This window comes from Etheostoma cragini, chromosome 14 (assembly GCF_013103735.1).
Source record: "Etheostoma cragini isolate CJK2018 chromosome 14, CSU_Ecrag_1.0, whole genome shotgun sequence".
NCBI classification, from domain to species: domain Eukaryota; kingdom Metazoa; phylum Chordata; class Actinopteri; order Perciformes; family Percidae; genus Etheostoma; species Etheostoma cragini.
In genome coordinates this window covers 20,496,557-20,508,867 of record NC_048420.1, presented here as the reverse complement: position 1 = coordinate 20,508,867, position 12,311 = coordinate 20,496,557, and the positions used below count along the sequence as shown (strand labels likewise).

Genomic DNA, 12,311 nt, shown 5'->3' with positions numbered 1-12,311 from the left:
ATATATTTTTAAGCACACACGACTCCTCAGAGTTACACTCCTATGTTCAAGGATCACACGTTCAAGATTAGCTTTTTTTTTAGACTTGTAAAATCCCCCTTCAGTTAGGTTAGAACAACTTCTTGCCAAAGCCCTCCCAGTGTATAGCCATTTTATTTTGAAGAAGTGAACCTTTTATGTTCTATAATACGGGGTTACAGTAAGCAAAGAAACAAAGTGAATGTTTTCTTACATTTTTTGGGGGAATAAATGGTCAACAAAAGTCAGGATTGCTTAGGTGTCATCGAAGAAGATATGGAGCAAGGTTTTCCCAATTTAAAACAAACAAAACCACAAAATATACTTGGAATAATGGCAAGAAGGGTGTTGATGGTGAAACAGGAACACTTGAAAAGGAATAATGTTTAAAGAGGAAAAGTCGGTGGGAGGAACAGTGAAGCGACTCATGGTGGGCAGTCTGTGCAGGCCTGCATCCATCTAAAGTGATGCTGTATTTCATGCAACTCATTCCTGTCATTCATTCACCTTTAAGCCTCCAACCAAATTATTTTTAGAATTAAGTCTGCTGAAGTAATTTTACATTAAGAATCACATTAAGTGGTTACTAACATGCAGTTGTGGAAGTTTTAATAAACAGCACATGGTGGCAAAAGCATCAATTGATTTATTTTCTTTTATTTCAATTGGATTTTCTTCATATTAGTTCAAGATATTTTATCACACTCATTACAAAAGAAGAAAAAATGTGAGGCCCACATGAATGTTGGTATTTTAATAAAAAGGGCCGCCCGTAGATTGATTACTGACGCAAGACCGGGACTGGCTGCAGTGTATAAATCATGGGGTGGTAGGTAGTGGAATGGATGGGTTGGTAGAAAACCAGCTGTTCTGGCTCTAAAACCAGCACTCACAGCAGTCAGTCAGTCAGTCGCTGTGGGACTCCAACTCTAGAGTAAAGCTGCAGTCAGACTGAATTTCACAAGGCAAAATTTACTTGTGGCAAAAAAAAATCAGAAGGGGACAAGAAATAGAGTGGGCAGGGTTTTATCAAACGTTTTACTGTCTTTTAACTTTGTCGCTAACATAATTCTGGGTTGCTGTCCTTACACCTCACCGCAGCATCCCTTCTTCTTGGCTGCTTGTATTATTATACCCTGCAATTATAAACCAAGTCTACAAACAACCAATATTACCTGAATGAGAAGTTAATCCCACCTTTTCTATCAAGCATGTCAAAGTTAAATCAGATTAAACCAAAAGATGAAGATCAGTATTTCCTGTCTTGTTCCACATAGAAATGATTAAGAAGTGAAATCGAGTCTGACTGCGCTTCAGGATGGTTGCGGACGGTATCAGGTAGGCGTTATCTTGACTCAAACTTATTGTTGATTTACCACTAAATGTCTTACAAACTGACTGCAATAAAAGAAGGAAAGGCGTGTCAGTGGAAGCAACAGAGAACATGACAGCTGCAGGTTAGGATGAAGCAATATGAGGTAAGAGTGAAGAAAAACTGAGGTCAGGTAGAAGCAACAGACTTTAATAAAACAAAAAGGAATGCAATGTGTTAATCAGTGTTTCTCCCTCTGAAAGGCTTGTAAGTGTGAGCACTTAATTGTGTTAGAATCAAATCAGTGTGTCTTCAGTATGAGTGCTATCACATGTTTTCTGTTATTTGTTATGTTTAGCGGTGTGGCTCTAACCATTATGATTATTAAATATGTATGCATGTTTGTCATCTTATCTTGCTGATGTGTGTGGAAGAGGGGGTGCTCATGGCTGTTTCCTGTGGGAGAATGGCAGATCGGGTGAGAGGTCAGTGTCTCAGCGGGTCACAGTGGGGATGAGGTGAGATGAGGTCAAATTTGGGGCAAATATTTCTCGATAAATTCCTTTACAGCCGCCATCTCCTGCAAAAGAGCAAAGTAGATGTTGGTACAGTGAACAAACAAATGATACTGTTGCTGATGGAAAACACAACAATAGTGACTGTCTGTCTACGAAAGTACGATAACTATTTGTTTGATAGACAGACTTTCATGAGATGAACCAAGACAGTTTGAGTTGCGGGAGAGTATACTTCAGTAGGCCAGGTTTCTGAAAATGAAAATATTTTCTGCACAGACAATGTCAGGTGACCAGCAGGTGGGGCACTTTCAAGGCTATTAAGTGAATGCCACTCCCTGGTTGAATAATCAGAGAGTCTGTAAATATCTGGTTCAAATCTGCACTGGTTCAAGCAGAAGGATTGTGCAGAGTTTGAAACTCTATAATTAAATATACCAACAACACTGAAACATCTAAACCTGAATGAATAGATTTGAGCTGGTTGCAATAACAATTACCATTGAATTACATATTCTCCCTACTGTACAAGCATCTTACAAAAAACGCATGCGTACGCATACAAACACACAAACACACACACTACCTGAGGACAGGAGCTGTGAGGGAGCCCTTGGTAGGTTTTGAAGGTAATCATCTGAGGGTTGACTATGGATTTGAGTTTCTCTGCCGTCATGGCACCAAACTGCACTGGGATCATGACGTCCATCTCCCCGTGGCACTGCAGGATCGGGATGTTCTTGTTGCCGCTTGACGCCTGCAAGACAAACATAACAATGTCCACAGTAAGCTGGCTTAATCCAAATTGTTTTTCCCTACTAATTAGGGGAACGTCTAGTGAAACTATTTTATAACAAAAGTAAAGCATTTAACATTTGAAGAAGTTTGAATTGATGAGGAAGAAGAGCCATATAACTGTGACTGTACCGATGGGAAACTCCTGTGAAGTGGGAGCCAGCAACTGAGGGCCACAATGCCAGCCAACTGATGCTGGCAGGTCAGGGCGGTGTACAAGGACAAGGCCCCACCCTAAGAAGGAAGGCAGGAAGTAGACAGAGATAGAGATGTTACTTACATGCATTCATTTATATTTCTTTAAAAGGAGCCTTTCTCAAAACACTGAAAACAAAGTGATTTGGGATTGGCTCCACACAGTTCTCACAGTCTGTACCCTAACTCATCAAAACAAATGCTGATGCTGTATCATGGCAGACGCTGTCTGATAATGATATACATTGAGTTACAGATGTTACTCTTGTGAAATAGAACGCAATACATAGATATGAATTCCAACCTGAGAGAAGCCACCGAGCATTATACGGTGCGGGGGGATCCCGTTTTTGACCTCATGTTCGATTATGGCCTTGACTGGGGGAAAGCAAATATGTGTTATTGAACATATCAGGGAAACAGCATATAGTTCAGATTGCCCTACAAACACTTCCCTGTCACTTTTAGGATTGGTTTCATTTGCTTTACTTTTAGTTGTTGTGCTCTGTGACCACCAGGAGTAGCCTCAGATCTTAAAAATACATGTCTGGCTGTTAAGTGGTCAAGGACGAAAACTAGAGGCCTGGGTATGTCTGAAATAATTAGTTCGTCCACACGTTCAAAGGCAAACATGTTCATAGATGTTCTGAAAGGCAATACTTATAGATGGGGTGAAAAGCCTATCATCATAGAGAGGGCAATAATCATGGTAATATTGATATAACGATGCACCCTTTTAGATAAACTCACTGCTGTCTGCTGCCTTCTTGATTCCAGATTCGTCCTCCTGGGAGTCGGGGCTGAGACCCATGAGGTCAAACCTGCACACATGAAGAGACACGTGTTTAAGGAAATCAATATATACAATTGCAGTATTGTCAATGCCAGTATGGGAGCCTGCTGTGGTTTCCAGGGAAACAATAGCATCCAGTGTTGAGCTAAAAGGCTGTCTGTTTCATCACGCCAACTCACCACGCGGGCATCATGGCCCTCATATTGAGAGTGACGGGAATCGGGGGCCTACAGGGGGACAAAGGGAGGGAGAGAAATGAAAACATGACAGTCAGTGTAGGAGATCAGCAGCAGCTAAATATTGGTGTGTTGATTTATTCACTCAACAAGGCAAGATCATAGATAGACTGTTGGTTTTGAAGCTGATTATGCATTCTGATGTGCTAATTGGCTTAAAAAAAATAATCTACAAAGTGTATGTTATGTATGTAGTGCTTGTTCACAGGTTACTTCTCTCCACACAACCACACCAAGAAAAAGATGTTAGTTTCCCTGACTGCTGACAAGTCTCGAAGGAATAAATTATGACAGAAGGAATAGGAGAATAAAATAAAATAAGCAAAACTTACGCATGGGGGCAGATGAACTTGACGTGAGACAGCTGGATCCCCTTCAAAGTGTCGGCCCACCCATGCCTGACAGAGAAGAGAGAGAAAAAAACTATTTGTCTCTTATCTAGCGTCAGCAAAATGACTAATATGCAGTGCATCCAAACCCGGATATATTACAACAAAGTACAATGTACAATACAGTGCGATTGTAACCTCACATGTGGCTTATAAATGAATAACACGTATGCACTTCATTGTACTTGAAGTAAATTCAGGCCCTTAAGAGGAAATCCCCCACCAGAGGGGATATTTTTTGATCTCCACTTACACGATTTGATCTTATTAAAGGAATCAGCCGGCATCAAGTGATGGTTTGAGAGCTTTTCAGATCAGTTATTCATGCTGTTGTTAGTGGTGTATTATGAAATAAAGCTACATGAATGAGGGCATTATTTAACTACATTTACTTTAAGCCACTTCATAAATGGGAAGTTAGTATAACTATCTAATAAAAAAAAGAAATAAAGCCAAATGTTAATTTCAGGATTTTAGAATAACTGGAGGTCATAAGTGCCAATGAACAAACTCTATCTAACAACATTTGGCTAGACATAAAAAGAAAATTGGAAACTGCAAAAAAAAGAGTATTTAAACATAGGTTTAAAAGCTTTATTTGTTAATTTTTACGCTTAAAGTCGACTTCCATTTAAGAACGTGGTTTGCAAATTGTTATTCACTGTGATGTTTGAGCTTCGCTGTGCAGAATGATATGCAGAGTGACAGTCTCACACTTGAAGGCTGTTTTCACGTTTGCCTGCTGACAGAGGAAAGTTTTCCATAATGTGTTTTTTTTATTTATTCTGAATTAGTGAAAAACAAAGTTTATTTCTTAAAATAGAGTAACACATTACGGACTGTGGCATTAAAGTATTCAGGTTTGACGCCCGGCTCATGTTATGAAAAGTATTTCATGTAATATCTATAACAGGAAATTAATTTACAGTTACTCACCCTGAGTCTCCTAAACCATGAAGAAATATCACCTGCAGCACATATAAAGAAAGAAATGATCAGAACTTTCTCTCTGAAATGTATAACTCTTAAATATAAAACTATAATAAACTGGGAACATTTCCTATTGTTTCTATCCAAATGCAGATACAAAGACATTTAGAAGTTTTGTTTCATTTAGATAGCGATATATTACTTTGGACACACAAATTGCTGGAACAAGGAACCCAAAATGATAATAATAATAAACTTTCTTATGTAGCACTTTTCTTAACAAGGTTACGGAGAGCTTCTTTAGAAAACAAAAGAATACAATCCAAACAACAGAGTCATAATAAAAAAACATCGGAAGATAAAATAAAAGTTAAAATGTATATAAAATGACAAAGGAGCAAGATGAGAAAACCCTGCATCATATCAAATATTGTTAAAGAAAGTTTTAAGGCCGGATTGAAAAGATGCTAATGATGTAGCGCGTCTGATAGGTTCCACAGTCTGGGGGCTCGGCCCCCTTTGGTCACAAGCCGAGATCGAGGACCAACCAGCAGAGCTGCAGCCACCCATCTAAGGAGCATAGGGAGTCAATAAATCCTTGATTTCATTTGGAGCTAGGCCACATATTAATGGAAAAGTGATTAGTACATGTTTTATTTCAACACGCTAGGCCTACAAACAGCTAGCCAGAGTTAGTTGACTAGTAGTGGAATAATGTGTGTCACTTAGCGCCTGTTAAAATTCGGCGGGAGCGTTCTGCATCGGTTGGAGAGTCGGAGAAAAGGAGCTCTGCCTAAGACCAACATAAAGTACATTTAGTGGCCCAGGCGAGATTGAAGAAAATAAAAGCATGTATAACCTGTTATGTAATTTGGAAGGACATGGAAAAAGCTAAAGGACGCTTTTTAAGAGAAAGCAGCACAACTTAAACAGTCTTCACATTTTCACCAAAACATGAGATCTGAATCCAGTTTCAATAAAGCTGCTTTAAACTTGAGACAATTTATCCCAATACATCTATCTTGTAGTAGACCGTGTACTGCTGAGTGTGCATACTTGTTCCCAAACAGGGAAGAACAGGTGCCAGTAAACACTTCTTGCCAAGCTAAGTCCTCACTGCTGGTTTCCACACACGCGACTCCCCGCAGAGAAACCAAGAAAGGGAATAACAATTTAGAAAGCTGGAAATTCACTGCGTGAAGGATGGAAATCATAGAGTTAGGTGTTCTTGCAGAGATCTAAACACCTTTCTTCCATATGGGGTTTGCTGGGATCACTGACAGTCAGCTTTGATCCCGGTGTTTAACAAATCCCTGCACTGTACCTTACAACAGTTTGTTTCATTTTTACACTCAGATCCAGCTGAGTAGCTCCACAACGCGTCTGCTTACTGTAGTGTACGTGTTACTGCTAAAGATACAGCTACAGGTGGGGCTTCTCATCACAAAAGGAGAAGAGTTCATTAGGAATCTTTATCAGGATTTTTAATGTGTACTAAACAAAATTGAAAAGTGTACAAATCTTGGAAAAGGAACTTCCCTGCTGAGAAAAGGTGCATCTTAACTGGGTGCTCATTGCTTTTAAAAATATCCAATCTGTATTTTTTACAAACTCTTGTCCGCTTGAAAACGGGGGTCTCGGTTCACTTCCACGTGAACTAGAGTTTGGTTAACTTCAGGTGAGAACGCGATCCGAACCAAATACAGGAGTTGAACCAAAAGCTGAGGATTAACTGGCCTGCAATTTCTAATTATACTTTTAGGGTTTTATTTCTCCAGGACAGTTTAGACTTGAAAAAAAAGGGGGGGGGGGGGGGGGGGGGGGGGGGGGGGGGGGGGGGGGGGGGGCAAGGGCCGCAGGTTGGAGTTGAAGGAGTAAACCTCTATATACGGACGCCCGCTCTACCAGGTGAGCTAACCAGCCGCCCTACCGGCCTGCAATTTTAATCTCACACGCAATTCACGGACTTACGATTTAAGGGACGATAACGTTCAGATCCATAATGTGAGCACACATTGCTGGTCGTGTGTGTTTTCCCTCTCTCTCCCTCTCTCTCCCTCTCACTCTCCCCCTCCCTCTCCCTTTACAGTGTTTGACAAAGTATATCTTAAAATATGACTATGGCGTTTGACTTGGTGATTGAATTCAAGCATTTTGTCTGTTGATCATAATGAAAATAAACGCTGCTTTACATCAGTCTTTACAAACAAAACTTGTTTAAACTAACCTTTATTACTCACAGCAACAACTTAATAAAGCTGTATTTTAGACAGTAACTATGCTTTTAGGTGATCAAATACAACACAGGAAGACCAGACTGATTGATTATTACACTATGAGACAGGATTTTACAACTTTGGAAAGTTATCACAGCGTCAAACATTCATCTTTTTTTGCAACAACCACAAGTTAACACAGCACGGTTGTCATTTTAAACAGAGATTAAATATGTGCATCAAACCCTTGTAAATCAATGTGGATCATACTTAAGCAGGTTTCAATGTCGTGTTTTAGATTTTTGTGGAGGGGCGACACTTTAAATCATGGATTGAGTCTTTACGTGCATGGTGATGGTTAGTTAACGTATTTCTCTGATCTAGTTTTAATGGAGCAAGACTGGTAGGCCTATTGGAAGGTGTGGGGGAGGTCAAACTCCATGTTGCTCCATGTTGTGCTCTGAACACAAATACATCTATGTTTTGAGTTTTGTGGTTTCCACTCACCGCTGCAGTCTCCTTTTCCATCCCGGACACTGTCACAGCCTCGGCGAGCAGCGGCACAGACATGTTGTTACCACACATATACTGTAAGAGGTGCTGGAGTCAGAAGAGAGGACAGAAAACGGCGGTCAGCTGGGTGGGGAAGTACATAAAAAGGTTGTCATGTTCATTGGAAGAGCTTTATTTAACTCAACATTTCAGATGTTCTCAAGCAACAATGATTACAGATAACACATGTTTTAAAATCAGTTCAAACTTTACATATTTTATTTGTGAAGAGATTAGTCAAGACCCTAATCTTCTGGAGCATTTTGGGGATAATCTCTTTTTTTTTTATATAATACAGATAAGACATCAGATTACACAAATAACCTACCAGTCAACTTTGCTTCTAATGAATCAGCCCTGGGCTCTGGAGTCATTTGATTACATCATATTGACTTGTATTAACTTGTTTTCTCTGGTTTCTAGATCTGCAGGGCAAGTGGAAAGTGCAAGCTCAATCAAGCAGATAAGAACATCATTTCCACTTTATAAATTCATATTTTAACTTTTACAGTTTTGGTTTGAGTCACTTTAAAGTTCATTTGATTTCAGGTTTTGGTGATCTAGTCGGATGTATGAGCTTAAACTGGTTTAATTATTTAATGCAAACCGGCTGAACCGGCATTTGGTATTACGACATGTTTGGGCAATTTGAAACGTAGCCTAATTCAGCAACCAGTGCCAACCGCATCTTGGCTCTAAATCCAACTTTTATTGTAAGCTGTTTTGTTTTCTGAATCAAATGATTGCGTCCACACAAACTTTAAACTTCAAAATATCTATCAGTAACATTTGATTCAAAAATTCAGTATTGGTCGGGCTCTATCCCGATCTATTGCCAACTCATTTTCAATCAAAATATTCTAATCAAGTAATCACTAATCGTAATAAATACCATTATAATGGAAAGCGCAATAACTCATTTTATCAAAATACATTATTTGCTAGAAGGTTGAAATATATATAAATGCCTGAAATAGCAAGGTTCCCTTAATCAAAATAACTGAAATGTGTTAAATTCTTGTTAAATATTTACTAAATTCTCTTTCTCCAAACCTGTTGACAAAAGCCAAAGAACTAAATGTTCAAATCACCAGGATGTATTGTGGAGCTCATTCAAATTAGGTTACTTCCAGAAACAAGTGATGGCAGAGTCGTGTACAGTTGGATCCGTCATGTTGTTTCAAGGACTGCATTTTTTCCCCCGTAACATCAGCAATGACAACGACCTGCCCACTCTCACAGTTACAACTGCTGCTGTTTATCGGTGCAGCCATTCAGTCCACACACAGAAACAGCAAAGCTGAACTCAACACTTATACGCACATACGCATAATGAAGCTGCTGAACCTAAAACAGCAGTCATGAGGTATAGTTGTGTGAGTGTGTGTGTGTGTGTGTCAGCTAGTGACCAGACTCATTAACTAAATGAAACACACTCTCCCCTGTACAGTACTGTGGAAATCGTCTGCAGACGTCCGCCCCTCTGCACAGTGAGTCAGCCATCGATAACAGGCACGAGATCAGGGGGTTGCTGTACAGTAAAAGCCTTAATGCCTCTTAAGTTTCTGTTGAAGTGGGAAAGCATGAGGCAAGATGGGATGGGCAAGACAGACGGCGTGCTGCCTGATTGGTAAATAGGCGATGAGGAGACAGGGAAATGTCTGAAACACAAAGGTTAATGTGTAAACCTGGAGCGGGATTATACTCTACGGGAAGTTAATATTCCTCCGGCGGCATGGCCAAGCAGCTAAATGTCTGCTCTTTGGCAGGTGATCAATTATCATCTGATGGTCATTTTCACAGCTTAAATACATGGAAGTGGGCGGTAAATGTGTTATTTAAGCGTCCAAAGGATGGACAATACAAGATTGTTTTCGCCCTCCATCCTGACACTTATAATAAATGATATGATATGATATGATAAATGAGTAATAGCTGAATAATAACCGAGCAGGGTTAAGCCCCAGGAAATTGTCTCTTTCAGCACGGCACATACTCTGCTAAGAATCTCATGAAGAAGGAACATTTCCAAATGTATAATTTTACATTCACTCCAGTAAATTTAAATACTATATACTGTTCTTGTATTTTACTTGAGTATGTCCATTTTATGCTACTTTACACTTCTACGTCACCACGTATCAGAAAGAAATGTTGTACTTTGTGTTAGATGTGTGTTCATCTAACAGCTATAGTTATAATCTATTTTTCAGATTTCACATAGAAAAATCATATTACAAGCTTGTAAAATACAACTGTTGTTAAAGATAAAACTAATTGTTCTTAACCTTTTTGAATTGTGTCTAGTTGGGAGTCTGTGTTACATTTCAGATGTCAATAATTTGTCGGACAGATTTTCTCTCTAAACTCCTCAGTGTTCTTCATTTAAATAACTGAGGACAAAAAACTATGTATTACAACTTTTTTCTTCTTTCTTGCCGTTATAATGTTATATTATGTGCTGCCATGTGAGGTGATCGATGTTCTTTTATGCTCTTGTGCTAAGCAAAATTCCCCTATGCCCCAAGGCTAGGGGCAATAAATGTTTCATTTATTCATTCATTCAATCATCTTGTGACCCGTTCAGGTTGATCTTGTGACCCTTCAGAGGTGCCTGCTTCTAGGTTGGAAACTACCGGACTTAACTATCTACAGAAACTGTATGTGAAGTAGTTAAAATAGCCCTGCAACACTAAAATGCTGCTTAAACATTGACGCATCAGTATCAATGATCTAATAATGCATATAATAATAAATAAGTAACAAGGGTCATGCTTCGGCATAACCAAATTCTAATTCCGGGTTAAATCCTTTTCTAACAGATGTAATTTAGATGCACTGCGGCCCTGAGTGGGAACAGACAGAGACACATTGATAATATGACTGAAAGCTGACCACACAAAAAGAGGAGTGAAAGAAAGACAGAGAAATAAGAAAAGAAGGTGGATGACTGAAAGATGGAGGAGTGCAGGAACATCGGACAATCTGCTCAAACAAGCTCTCTAAACATGCTGGCATATGAAAAGAAGCGATTAATTACTTTCCTACCGCTTTTATCCTCCACCTGTTATTGTTAAGCAGATTTACACTGACCCGTAACCAGGTGCCAGCATAAAACAACTGTGTGGGTTTCCAACGCTCTAAGAAACAATGGCTCACTCTTTATGCGTCTGGAGGAGGCCGGTGGTTAAAAATAGTATTATGTGTGTACAAGCATCTCGTCCAGTTCAGGTCTAAAAACATTTTTAAAAAACTGAAAACACAAATTTAATTGAATCCATGACCTGGAGTTTCTACCTAGCTGCGCACTCATTAAACAAGTGAATGGATGATTATTAATTATTCCTTTATTTTCCACGGCCCTTTTCCGGTAGTGATGAATATTTAGGCCATGTGTGGAAATGCACAAACTATATGTTCATCACCAGGGAAGCCTTAAAAAAGGTATTAGATATCTTAAGTCTTCTCCCGATGTCGACGGCTGTGATTAGAGCTTTGACTGTGACGATTATTTTCATTACCCATGAATAAAGTTTGTAGTTAATCGATTGGTCTTTAAAACGTCAGAAAAACATGCAAGTGAAAACTGCACGTTCTCAGAGCCCATGTTAAGATCTAAAATGTACTTATTTTGTCCAATAATCAGCCTAAACTTCAAATACTAAATATAAAATTATTATATAAAGAGAGAAAAGCTGAAAACCCTCACAGAAGCTAAACTAGAAGCAGAAAATGTTGCTTTTTTTGTCAGAAATAAGTTAAGCAGATACTTTTCCATTAATACAGGTTGATTTAGGGGATGCAGCTGATTGATATAAATATGGATACTGTCATATGATAGTGGATATCATCTTGGTCATCATATAATGATTTAGAGTATATCAAAATGCTGTGCGGTAGTTAAGTGGTCCTTATTTAATTGTGACAGAGCACCACATATTGTCGGATGATTGAGTAAAATTGTAGGCTAAGTCAATAGTAAATGCTTAGTGTTACTTTTAGGTGATACAAAACACGAAAAGAAAAAAGAAGCTGCTTGTGTTGCAGCCAACATAAAGCACGAGTCTTCATTCTGCATGACTCCAATTACATTTAAGTCAAACACACAAAAAATAAGAGTCGTGCTGCAGTCTTTCTGTGTGTGTGTGTGTGTGTGTGTGTCTCACACCAGTCAATGGTGTGGACGTTAAGCGGCTGAACAAACTCACTGAAAAAAGGATGCTGCATTCATACAGCTCTTTGCTCAATGGCTACGGATGGCTGGCAAACAACAGGATAATATGCGGCACTGAGTGACAGGCATCCACCTTCCTCCTCCTCCCGCACACACACACACACACACACACACACACACACACAC

General features: G+C 39.2%; 1 protein-coding gene across 1 annotated transcript in view; it reads right to left on the bottom strand.

The window, feature by feature from the left end:
* Positions 1–83: 83 nt before the first annotated feature.
* Positions 84–12,311, bottom strand: part of lypla2 (lysophospholipase 2) — a 12,878-nt gene continuing 650 nt past the window's right edge. The window contains exons 2-10 of the mRNA XM_034892201.1: positions 7,907–7,999; positions 5,190–5,221; positions 4,197–4,262; positions 3,808–3,855; positions 3,586–3,656; positions 3,140–3,213; positions 2,773–2,874; positions 2,432–2,602; positions 84–1,910 (exon numbers count right to left, since the gene is read on the bottom strand). Coding sequence (XP_034748092.1) covers positions 1,860–1,910; positions 2,432–2,602; positions 2,773–2,874; positions 3,140–3,213; positions 3,586–3,656; positions 3,808–3,855; positions 4,197–4,262; positions 5,190–5,221; positions 7,907–7,999 — 708 coding nt within the window. The 3' untranslated portion in view covers positions 84–1,859. The remainder of the gene's footprint in view (positions 1,911–2,431; positions 2,603–2,772; positions 2,875–3,139; positions 3,214–3,585; positions 3,657–3,807; positions 3,856–4,196; positions 4,263–5,189; positions 5,222–7,906; positions 8,000–12,311) is intronic.